This window comes from Uloborus diversus, chromosome 3 (assembly GCF_026930045.1).
Source record: "Uloborus diversus isolate 005 chromosome 3, Udiv.v.3.1, whole genome shotgun sequence".
Taxonomy (NCBI): domain Eukaryota; kingdom Metazoa; phylum Arthropoda; class Arachnida; order Araneae; family Uloboridae; genus Uloborus; species Uloborus diversus.
This window is the reverse complement of record NC_072733.1, coordinates 99634517-99647457: the sequence shown is the minus strand read 5'-3', so window position 1 is coordinate 99647457 and position 12941 is coordinate 99634517. Positions and strand designations below refer to the sequence as shown.

Here is a 12941-nt window from a genome sequence, read left to right as displayed (position 1 = left end):
AAAAACTAGGAATTAAACAAGACAAAGACCTCCATCAAAATAAAGATAAATCTCCAAACAGTTAAAATTATCCCATAAAACGTAAAATAGTCCACGATTTAAGAAAAAAAGTCATTAAATAAAAAGTGAAAAGCTAGATTAAAATAGCCCACAAGCTGTAAAATATTTAAAATATTCATGAAAATGTTGAATAACTTGTCAAATAAAGAAACTGCAATAGAATTTATTGCAAAGTTGTAAAATACTCGAAAACAATATAATTTAAAAATATAGTATTTTATTATCCAAGAAGTTTTCTTAGCAACAGAGAGGATACAAGGATTGCAATAAATTTGAATGGCCCAAATCTCGCAGAATGAACATAGAATCTTAATGGTCAAAAAATAACTTGACTAAAAATTAGACTTGTCATTATTGTTCCTTAAAAACACAAAACAGCATTGTTTCAGTTGAACACTTTGTGATTTGAAGTTCTCAATTCTAAAAATACAGACAAAGTAATAATATCAATGCAAAAAGATGTGATATCTCATCAAAAACAACCCTGTTGTAAAAATTTCCCTGCCAAGAAAACTAGGGTGGCAACAGGAAGTGTGAAAAAAAGTTCTCTGACTTTTCCCTGATTCAGTTCACAAAATTTCCCTGATTTACGTTACCAATCATAATGGTTTCCTTTCTTTGCCCTACCTGAAAACCATTACATAATAAATAAAACGCAGTGTTTAAAACGTTTTAAGCTGTTAATTAAAAATATATTTTGAAAAGATGCTCTTTTTTTAGTAAAAAAAGTATATTAAATTATCTACAGGGAAATATTATAGGAAATCTAAAACAAATACTTTACCTGAAGTAACCAATTAACATAAGAGTTCTAAAAAATTATTAACATCACTCTTAAAGACATATCTAACCATGATAAAACTAAAAAGTCAGGGTTCATACTCTGTTTGGATGAAAAAATTCCATGACTTTTAAAAGACTTTTTCATGACTTCAATGAAAATTTTCATGACCTTGTTATACAAAGAGAATAGAATTATTTAATCGCAAACTTGCTAATTTTTGGAAATGAGCATTAGCAAAATATCTACATGAATGCCACAGCATTATTGAAGCACTTACTCCTAATGAAAAAATATAAGTGTATACTTAAAAAACGAAACTATTCTTATTTGTCTTCATCATATAAATTTAAGTAAAGTAAAAATGCAGTGAAGCGAATATAATGATGCTTAAATGTCTGATATTTTTTAAAAAAACAGGCAGAATATGATATAGAATGGGACAAAGGTTGAATGAGTCATCACTAAGTTTCAATAAATTTGCTTCAAAAGTTGCCTTTTAGTGCAACAGTGCCTTAAATCATCCACGTAACTTGACAGTATTTTGGTTCTTTAAAGTAAAGCAACATAGTTTAGGTCTTTATGTTTCTAAATCAGATCTTTTTTGAAAAAACCATTTAGTAATGAATCAATCTTCTTATTCAAAAGTATATTTGTTTTGTTTACAAATTTGCATATTTTCAAGAGCCTATAAATTAATGGGTTCAGAAATTCCAGAACACGTTTAATTCCCGACATTGAACGTAGCAGTGGGTCGCATGGATTAGTTTTGCTTGCCGTATGTTGGGCACTACTGTTTTAGAGCATTAGAATTCCTCCTTTTCTGTATTCTATCGCCTGACTTAAGATCTTTATTTTCTAAAGCATTCAACAAATTAAGATAAACTCTGATAAATTTAATAATAAAGTCCTTACGAGTGATGCAATCGAACTCGCATGCAACTGAATTGCTTTTTTTTTTTTTTTTGAGTGGGAGTGGCAAAACTAAGAACGTGAAATTTTACTGCTACAAAATATGAAACATAAGAAGTGTTGAAAATAACAGAAAATTCAAAATAAAGGATGTCCAGGCAGTAAAATCACATCGCAAAAAATGGCAAGCGGCTGCGACACAAGTGGATGCAATGAGATTTCAAAATTCAGATTTGATTTTTGAATCATTCAATTTTCCACTTTTAATAGCTCTTATGTGCTATACTGTTAAATCACTCAAGATTTCTAATGCTCCTTTAGCTACTGTTCCTTTCTCTTTGTCTAAGACATTTTTCCATGACTTAAATAAATTTGCATGACTTTCAATGAAAATTTCAATTTTCCAGGTCTGAAATTCTGTTATTTTTTTTCCATGACTTTCCAGGATTTCCATGACCCGTACAAAGCCTGTTTTTATAAACAGGCAGAATGATATTGAATGGGACAAAGGTTGAATGAGTCATCATTAAGTTTCAATAAATTTGCTTCAAAAGTTGCCTTTTAGTGTCAAGAGAGCATTTAATCATCCACGTAACTTGACAGTATTTTGGTTCTTTAAAGTAAAGCCACATAATTTAGTTCTTTAAGTTTTTAAACCAGATCTTTTTTGAAAAAAAAAAAAAAAAAACAATTCAGTAATAAATCAATCTTTTCATTCAAAAGTATACTTGTTTTGTTTACTTATTTGCACATTTTCAAATGCATATAAATTAATAGGTTCAGAAATTCCAGAACATGTTTGATTCATGACATTGAGCGTAGCAGTGGGTTGCATGGATTAGTTTTGCGGACCATACGTTGGGCACTACTGTTTTAGAGTATTAAAATTCCTTTTTCTGTATTCTATTGCCTGACTAAAAATCTTTATTTTTTAAAACCTTCAACAATTTAGGTTTACTTCGATAAATTTAATAAATAAGTTCTTACAAGTGATGGAATCGAACTCGGATGCAATTGAATTGCTTTTTTTTGAGTGGGCGTGGCAAAACCAAGAATGTGCAAGTTCTCTACTACAGAATATGAAACATAAGGAGCGTTGAAAATAACAGTTAATTCAAAATAAGTGATGTCCAAGCAGAAAAATCACATCAGAAAAAAAGGCAAGCGGCTGCGACAGAAGTGGATGCAATGAGATTTCAAAATTCAGATTTAATTTTGGAATTGTTCGATTTTTCACTTTTAATAGCTTTTATATGCTATACTGATAAATAACTCAAGATTTCTAATGCTCTTTTAGTTACTGTTACTTTCTCTTTGTCCAGGACATTTTTCCATGACTTGAAATAAACTTCCATGACTTTCGATGAAAATTTCAATTTTCCATGACTTTTCCAGGTCTGAAATTTGCTTATTTTTTTCCATGGCTTTCCATGACCCGTACAAACTCTGAAAGTTTATATGGAAATATTTTGAACCGAATTTTCAAGCAGTATAATTGTTGCTGCAAGAATAACAATTAATAGTGAACGAAGAGAAGTAATGTAGTTTTACTTATGTAAATGATAGACATATTTATGTAATTGAGCTAGTTTCTGATCAAGAACTTAGGTTTTGATGAATGAACAAATACAGAATTTTAACTACTAAAAAATATTAAAAATGTTTACTTATGTACACAACTCAACTTCAAATATTCCATTCTTTATCAAAAAAAAAAAAAAAAACTTAGATTACTTTTGTAACAAACAGCATTGAAATACAAAAAACAAGTATTAATTTCAAAATATATATGTTTTAAAATAAAAGACTCTTACAGTCTGAAAAAAAAAACCCTTTGTATAAGCTGAGTCGACAGCAAATAATACGATGGCAAAAAACCAAGTTGATTTTCATTTAACATTCAACTTTAGCAATTAAATTAAAAACGCCAAGTAATAACTTCTAAGCTTTTATAGTATTAATTCAAAAACCAAAGATTTCTTCTTGAAATTGTGATTACAGTATGCTAATTACTTCAAGACAATGAGTAAAGGTAAGGGAGCTAAGTCATTAAGGACGACTTCCTTTTTGCCTGTAGTGTTGTTTACTTTATGTAGCATGGAACCCGTGGAAGGATAATTCAAGCTACGTAAAATAAACAACTTTACTGACACAGAAGCAATCATCCTGTGAAGTTCATCTTGTGGTTAATAGGTTAAGATTCAATACTTTGACCTTGACCAAAAAAGATGCACAAATATGCGGTAGTGTATAATCGCACGATATTAGTTTTACCTTTTTTAAAACAAATAACTGGGGGAAATTCATAGGAAATTAGTGGACTCAATTCTGCAAAGCAAAAAAAAAAAAAAAAAAAATTCAATTAATTTTCCTTGAATTTTTTTTTTTTTTTTTTTTCAAACTTCCCTGATATTTCCTTGACATTTCCATGACCTCCCTGATCTTTTTTGCGCAGAAAGGTTAAAAGTTTTCTTGGCGGGGAAATTTTTATAACAGGGTTGTTTTTGATGAAATAATTAATACACAATTTTGTTCGCTACTATAAAATAATTTTTGCAACAGAAGAGTGAAAAACACAGTGTGTTTTTACTTCTCTCTCTCTCCTTTTTTTTTCATCGTGCTGATAGCATTCACCATTCTCGTCTCAATGAAAAACTTTAGAGGTCCCCCAAGAATGTGGAAATTTCCCAAAATGAGTGAAATTTAGCAATATATCACTTCAAAACCAATTTTTAATATTGCTAACTAAACTATTTAAAATATGTTAATTTATCAGTTGTTAACAATAAAAACAGCAGTAATGAGAAAACATATATCTGCTTTGAACAATACAAAAACAAATACTTAACATCAAAGCAATTTTTGCGATTACGTTGTAGAACGTTTTTCTGTGCAACAAACATAAGTTGTTTTTGTTCATTTTTCTTGAGAGCTGTTATAATGGAAAATTGCATTCAATGCATTCTTTAACGTACGAGATTTTAGTAACTGTTTGATTATTTATTTTTCATATAAAAGCATTTTGAACCATTTTTTGACTAACACGCCAGGGAAACTTCCATTAATGCAGATTGACTGAAAAAAACTACAAAAAACAATAAAATCAAGTAAGTTAAGAAGAAGTTTAACAAATGGGGAACCCCTTTTGTTTGAGATGATGAAACTACACAAGGTTTCTCTTTTCTTTTTTTTTTTGTGCAACATTAGTTGTAATCAGGGTCAGATTTATATTTATCAGGGTACCTCAAGTATTTCAGGTATGAGGTCCCTTTGAAGTCCTAAAGTGACCAGCGATGGTCTTAAGTTTACGATTGAGGAATTTGATGCAAGAACCAGTTTAGTCCCAACTTTTTTTTTAAATTCATTTTTGCGAGTGGAGAACATAGAAGTTCCGATTGGTGCAACAACGGGGCACAAATGTTAGATCAGACCTCTGCTTTCTAGTAAATAATGTGGGAAAGATATTAGCCTTTTTACCAGACAATGATGTTATTTGTTGGTCTTAACAAAAATGAGAGGGACTGGACTTACATGGTTCTTGTACCAAGCCCTCAATTGTGTTTTTCAGATTTAAATTTCAAAAAATTGCCAGACGAAGTCTTCAAACCTTTGCCATTCCCTTAAAGTCACTTAAATTAAAATTTCACTTTTTTAAATTTTTGTGGGCGCGCTCTGTAACTCTTTTATCTGCACTATAGTCAAAATTGATTTCAGTTTCAGAAAAAAATATCAAGAGGGACCTAGTGTTTCCCCCAGACCAAAAAAGGCACAGTGCGCTTTCAGGTGAAAGGAAACTTTTTAAAAGAAGTTTTGTAAAACACAAAAGGTGCTTCTTTTACTTTTTGGTTTTTTAGGTACATACAAAGTTCAGGTGTTTTCGATAGTAATTATTTTTAAAATATTGAAAAGCTTTTTGATGGTAATGTAAAAGCATTACCATCAAAAGGTAATGCAAAAAGGCAAATGACATAGGTAATGCAAAAAACATTCAGATATATTATAATCAGATTCTTGCGGATAAGTTATTGAAACGAGAGAGTGACGTTTCATGGACAGTCTTGTGTGAATCTTTACCTTTAGAAAAAAATTTCGCTTCTGTGAATGTTTTGTTGGCCCTAAACCAACTATTGCGGAGTGATCTGCTCGGGAGTAAAGAAATTAGATACTTTTAAATCTCGATAAACAATATACCGTATTTTCCTGCGTGTAATCCGCGGATTACACGCAGGAAAATATGGTAAATGACCCCCCCCCCCCCCAACAAACATCACTAAGAAATATCACAAGACTTAGCTTTTTTTCAAATACCAGTTCTAATACACCCTTGATACTTTAAATAATTCCACCCTAAAAACAATGCCACATTGTTGGTAATGTCCAGTAAAACTATTTTAAAACTGTTCACACCACTGTCAGTCCACTTAAAAACTTGGCACACTGAAAACATGAAGGCTAAAGCAGGAAATATCCAGTAGCAGAGAGCACCACATTGTATACTGAATTCCGTACAGTCCGACCGGGTGCTCCTCCCCCCAAAACTCTCTAAATGATGGACCTGGTTCAAGGGGTGGTCTGATGTCATTGATGTGATTAAAATTTTGAAGCATTGCAGAGTATTTTATGTATGTACTACTTTGTAATGTGCCACTCGTACTTAAGGAATTTTTATAAAATTCTCAAAATGCAGGCCTCTTGTCAGAGCAGAAATAATTAACTCACAGGCTTGAAATTTTAGGCAGTATTTTTTGTGAGGAAGTTATAAAATTCTTGCACTAAAGCTTAAAGTTCTACAAAATTTGAAATAGTTTGTAAATTTTCTTAAATTGATATTTTTTCTAAAAATCTCAAAAATTCAAGTCTCTTGCCAGAGCAGAAGACAAAAACTCAGAGTCACCAAATTTCACACAGTAACTAGTGTTAGGAAGTCACAAATATTTTGCACTAAGGCAAAGTGCTTTGATAAATTTCGATATTTTTTCAGCAAACCCTATAACACATGTCAAAAATTGATGTCAGTCCCGATATACTCTGATTATCAGATCTTGACTGCATTGATAAAATAAATTTTCAAATACAGAAAGAAAAGCTTTGGATAGAGGATACTTTGAAATACCTGATGTTTCCACAGAATGTCCTTGCAGAAGTTGAAACATATTACCACAAGCTTTTGCAACAGCAGCCATTTTTGCAATCACAGGAAGATTGTGTATTGTGAAAGAAACCTCATTTTTCTGAGCTTTAGCAAGATTCTGTGCATGTCCCAGCAACCCAAAACCAGTTATATCTGTTGCTCCATGAGCATTGTATTTGTGCAAAAGACGAGATGCTAAGGAAAGAGCATAAGACACATTTAAAACAGAATGACTATTTTACAGAAAAAATGTACAGAAACTGATCAATAAATTCCATGAAAACATTTTTAAATAGCAACATTTTTACAACAGAGATGCAATTCTCATATTAAAACTTTCAGTACTAATTTTTTCAGTACTAATAATTTTCATTTTTTATCAAAAGCTCTTAATATCTGAGAAATGCTGATACAACCAGTATTTGATAGTAGGAAAAAAAAGAAAAAAAAACAAGATCTCACGACAAAAATAATTTAATAAAAATGTATTACAATAAAAGGAAAAAAAAAAAAAACACTTTCGGACCAAAATTTAATTTTTGGAGGGGAGGGGGTGCTAAATTTGAAGGGGGTGGTGGCTCCGTGGAAGTACTAGACAAAAATTGTAATTTAATTTTTAAAGTAAATTTAGAAAATGGTGTTTATATTGTTGATTCTGTAAAAACGAACCAATTACCTGTTTGTAGTCATGATAATGCAAATACCTTTTTAGAATCCAATCATGTAAATATTGAAACCTGGCATAAACGTTTCCGACATATAACTACTGAAAGTATCCAAAGGACAGGGGAGTTAGTTACAAGCTGTTAATGGTTTGCAAAAATTTAAAAAGGGTAAAATTAATTGTGACACTTGTAAACTAGGAAAATTCCGAAGAGTGAGTTTTGAACCTATTGGGGATACAAAGTCCGACAGTCCGTTGTGCTTGCTTTTTTGTGATGTTTGGGGGCCTTGCAATGTTGAGGGTAGAAATGAAGAACGTTATTATTTATCTGTTATAGATGATTTTTCAAAGAGAATTTTGCTCTATCCTATAAAGTATAAAAATCAGGTACCCGAAATTTTGATAAACCATATCATAAAAGCTGAAAAGTTTATGAGAAAAGATGTCAAAGCGGTAAGGACAGACAATGGGACTGAGTTCGTAAACCAAGAGTAGGATAATTTTTTAAGGAGAAAGGTATTCATCATGAATTAACCAATTTTTATACTCCAGAACAAAATGGGACAGCAGAAAACTTTAATAGAACAATTGCAGATAATATGCAGGTGATTTTAAAGGAGAGTGGTTTACTTCAGAATTTTTGGCCAGGGGCGATAAAATATTTCACGTTCACTTGGAATAGGGTTTGCCATGCCAAACAGACTAAAACCCCATTTGAACTCTATGGGGGGAGAAAACCCTCTTGCATAAGTCTTTCGTTGTGTTGCAATTTTCACAAACAGGAGTGTACTACGCATGACAGCTGTTCAAGACAGCCATCCAAGAACTCCCATTTCATCTACTAGCCCGCAATCTTATATATGAGGTCAATAGCACGTGTACCAACCTGATTTGGCTATTAATGGCTATTATTGTTACTCAGCAAAAACACCCCAACTCTTCCAATGAGAAGGCAGGAGCAAAAACGCCACCAAGTGGCAACTGGGGTAAGCTTGTATTCAAAGTAGAGACTTTGTGAGTGTGGTATAAAAGCAGAGCAATGGCCAAAACAGAGATTGAAAAATATTGGCAAAACTGCAGTAAGTAAACTTGTATAATTTAGTACACTAATAAACTTATGTTTTAAGTAAGCAAAGATAATATACTTTAGGTAACACAGTTGAGCGTATGTTCACCATTACTGGAAAATTTTACACTTTGCAGAGAATGAGAAGGAAACCTGACAGTTTTGAAGCATTGGTGCTATTGATATGCAATAAAAGAACATTTTAAAAATGCAGTATTTATTTTTGAACATTTACTTTCATATCATTTATTTATACTATCTGAATGTATTTTAATACTATGCAAGTTTCACGAATCTTGCATAAAAAAAACATAGTTTTTTCCCTCAATAGTTGGGCTGAATGAAATAGCATTATATTAAATTATAGAGAATAGAATGTAAATATAGCACGTAAATTTTTAGAAACAGTAACCTCTAAAATTTTGGTTCAATGCAAAATAACAATGAATATTGAAATAACGTAAAATATGCATTATGATGGGGCGAGCCATTCAGATATGGGATATCTAATTACTTATGCAGTATATATTGTCAAAATAGTTAGGAAATATTTAAATGCACAATCAAAAATCATAATTTTTCAACTATGACGTAGTTAACGCAAACCAGCAATGGGAAAAATATATACATATACGTGCATGTATTTTTCTCCCATTAGTCTGTAATCGTAATCAAAATCGTAATCAGCACATCATAATTGTAATCGATTATATTTTTAAAATAATCTAATCACTGCTGTAATCGTAATTACATTTTGGCAGAGGATTATAATTGTAATCATAATTGTAATCTGCTATTTGTCAAGCATGTAATTGTACTCAATTACATTCTTTCGTAATTGACTCCAAGCCTGAGCTGATCCCTCTAGTTCAGGGGTTCCCAATCTGTGGGTTGCGACCCCCAAAGGGGTCGCAAAGCATTTCTTAGGGGGTCACGACATTATCCCAATCATATCATTGCATAGTTGAAAAATTGAAATACTCGGGGAAAATAGCATTTTAGAATAGTATCAATCCTTGAGCGCAATGACGAATCCAGGAGAAGGGCTATGAGGCTACAGCACTCCCCTTCCCCTTGTTCTGGTTTAAGGACTTCAATCTCTAAAAATTTTCCGCAAAAAGAGTCCTGAATTCATCTCTCTAACAACATCCAAAATCGTTTTTGGAACTTCAATTTCAAATAATTTCTGTGAGATATTCTTTAAACCCCAATCCTTATATTGAAAGATGTCCTGTAGTTGCATTTTTAAATTTTAGTTTTTGGAATACCTAATATTCCCGAAGATGAGTCATAAACCCCATTCCGTCCCCTAATCTTATTAAAAAAAGCCAAGGAATTGACTTTTAGCATTATAATTGAGAAAAAAATTCCAGGGGAGTGCCTGCCGTTCCCCTTTACATAATTAAAGGTCATATTAAATTTTGTTTTTAGGACTTGAATTTCAAAAAAAAAAAATAGGATGAGGGTTTTCGAACATATCCACCTTTCATAAAAGATAACCTATTATTCTGTTTTTTGGACATTTCCTTATGAGTACCCGAATTTAGAAACCTTTCCTTATGATTACCCGAAATCCTCTCTCCCGCCACATCATTAAAACTAGTCTAAAATTTTGTTTTTGGAACTTGAATTCAGAAAAAATTCCAGGGGAGGGGATGCTCCAAATCCAAACCTTTCCCCTAATGTTTACCTATAATATAGCCTATCATTGCAATTTTAGAGTTTAAAATTAAAAAAATTTCTGGAGGATAGGTGGCTCAAACTCCTTTTTTTTCTTTAACTGTAACAAAGACAGCCAACAACTAAGCTTATTTAGAACATATTTTTATTTTCGAAAAATTAGAGAGCATCTCCGATCCATTTCCTCTCTTCTCCATCTTTAAAAACAGTCTAAAACCTTCTTTTCAGGACTTCAACTTCAAGAAAATTTTAAGACAGTCTTCGAGCTTGAACCGTTCATAAAAGACCCTGAATTTCTCCTTCTCCCAATATCACCAGAGATTGTGTAAACTACAATTTTAGCACTACTATTTCGAACAATTTCCAGGGGAGGACCATTGTGAATGTTACACATACTGTAGATTTTTATTGTTAATTCTCTTTCTCCGCTTATATAAAGCAATTCTCTTAATTCGATTACTCATATGCTAGTAATGACACCTCCCCTTCCCCACCTTAAAGCATAAATATGGACTCTCTTGCTATATATACGTTTGAAAAAGAATCGAGTCTTCCAAACGCCCTCTTCCCAATTTTTTGATATCACGACGACTTTGTTTAAAGAAAATGCAATCATTAACTTTAATGAAAGTTGGACAAAACCAAATCCTGCATTCACCACTGCTAGGACGCATGAATTTTTAAAGTACAAACATATATGTTTAATATTATCGAGATTATCTTTTTCTTTCTGCAACTTTTGCAGGATAAAAAACCATTAAGCTTGCAAAAAATATCTCAAGCAATGAGATATTATGTTAAATATGCGCAGTGTCTGCACTAAAGCATAAACACAGACACATAATGTATATATACAGGGGACACATAGGGGGTTGCGAGATGATCAGTTATTGAAAAGGGGGTCGCGAAGTGAAAAAGGTTGGGAACCACTGCTCTAATTAAACTTTAAAAAAAGTTCTTAAAATTATCAAATCTATACACAGAAATATGTGTTATTTTGATTTCAGATTTGCTCTTTCAATAAACAATTTGTGAAAGATCCGTTTTTATCAGAATTTTGTAAAGGGTCCGTTTTGGTTGATCGGGATTTTGTGAAAGGTCTGTTTTGTTTGATTGGAATTTCGTGAAGGGTTCCGTTAACTGACCTAAATTTCCTCTGGCCAGACCCTGATAACATTATTAATCTCTGAACATCTAATGAGTAGCCACTTGAGAACTTGGTCGTTATTGGTAGCGATGGTACCAACACCAATACTGGTGTGACAGGTAGTGTCATTCGTCATCTAGAGATAAAGCTAAACAAAACCATGCAGTGGTTGATTTTTTTTTTTTTTTGCTTATGCAATTGAAATTTCACTGATCTATTGCAATAATTTAATGCAACATTTGAACGGCATAATGAAAGGAATCTTTCTTCAGTAAGATTGATTACACCATAGTAACAGCAATGGGTAAGAGGAGAAAAAAAATCAAACCAAAAGCAATGTAAATTATTATACTTGCAGCACCTCTTGTAGAAGTTGGTTTGCAGTGCCAGCAGAGTACAACTCAACTCGGCTCGCCAGTGCCGATGTTGACAGTTTGCATAGCATGCACGCGGCGGTCGGCAGCTAGTCATTTTTCTCTTGACTTGTCATGCTGTGGTTTTACCTTTGAATGTCTTTTACCTGTTTTTAGTTCTTTACAATGCTTGTACTTGTTTAGTGTTTTAAAGATATTAAATTGGTTCTTGTTACACGAATGCTATATACTCCTTTTTCTGACTCTGCATACTAATTCATGTAATCCTAATGTAAATTATGTTATGGTGATTTCTCAAACAGAGATGCCACTCTTATATTTAAGTCTTCAGTCTTAATCTCTTAGCACATCAGTAGTTCTTAATACCAAAAAAATACAGACGCATCATCTATTCAATATTTCAAGAAATAAGATCCGAAGATAATTTTTTTAATTAAAATATGCATTACAGTTCATTGGAAAAATCCTTCCCCCCCAAAAAAACATGCATGTGATTTGAAAAAATAAATAAGAATCACCCCTCCTCCTCCCATTAAAAAAAACACTAAATTAAAATATGCATTGCACAACTATAACTAAATATCCTCCCCCCCACAAAGGAAAATGAATTTAATTAAAATATGCATTACAGTTTGAAAAAAAAAAAAAAAAAAAAAAAAACATGCACATGATTTCGGAGAAAAAAAATGAAAAAATAAAGGTCACCCTCCAATAAAAACTGAATTAATATATGCAATGCACAATATTACCAACAAATTATCCCCCTGTACCCCAAAAGGAAAATAAATTTAATTAAAATACACATTTTAGTTAGAACAAATCGAAAACTCGACAACCGCCCAGAAAAAGAAAGGATTTTATTAAAATGCTGCATACATGAAAAGCAAAAAAGAAATTCCACCCTGCTCCCTCCCTTATGTGAAAAAATTTAATATAAAATTTACATAATGGTAAAAAAAAAAAAAATGCTGTCAGAGAAAAGCATTATTAAGTAAGTGCCTTCTTTAGTTTCATTCCTTCATGTCAAACACTTGTCAGTTGGAAGAGAGAATGGAAATCAAGTTTTATATAAAGGAAAAGAACTTAGGAATGATTTAAGTTTTATGAGCAGAATCACATTAATTTA

At 32.0% G+C, this 12941-nt stretch overlaps 1 protein-coding gene across 2 annotated transcripts in view; it reads right to left on the bottom strand.

Annotated features, from left to right (window-relative positions):
* The window catches only part of LOC129218272 (inactive selenide, water dikinase-like protein), a 257798-nt gene that overhangs the window by 71532 nt on the left and 173325 nt on the right, over window positions 1-12941 (bottom strand). For both annotated transcript variants that reach the window (XM_054852500.1, XM_054852501.1), the window contains one exon: window positions 6867-7079. In XM_054852500.1, coding sequence (XP_054708475.1) covers window positions 6867-7079 — 213 coding nt within the window. The remainder of the gene's footprint in view (window positions 1-6866; window positions 7080-12941) is intronic.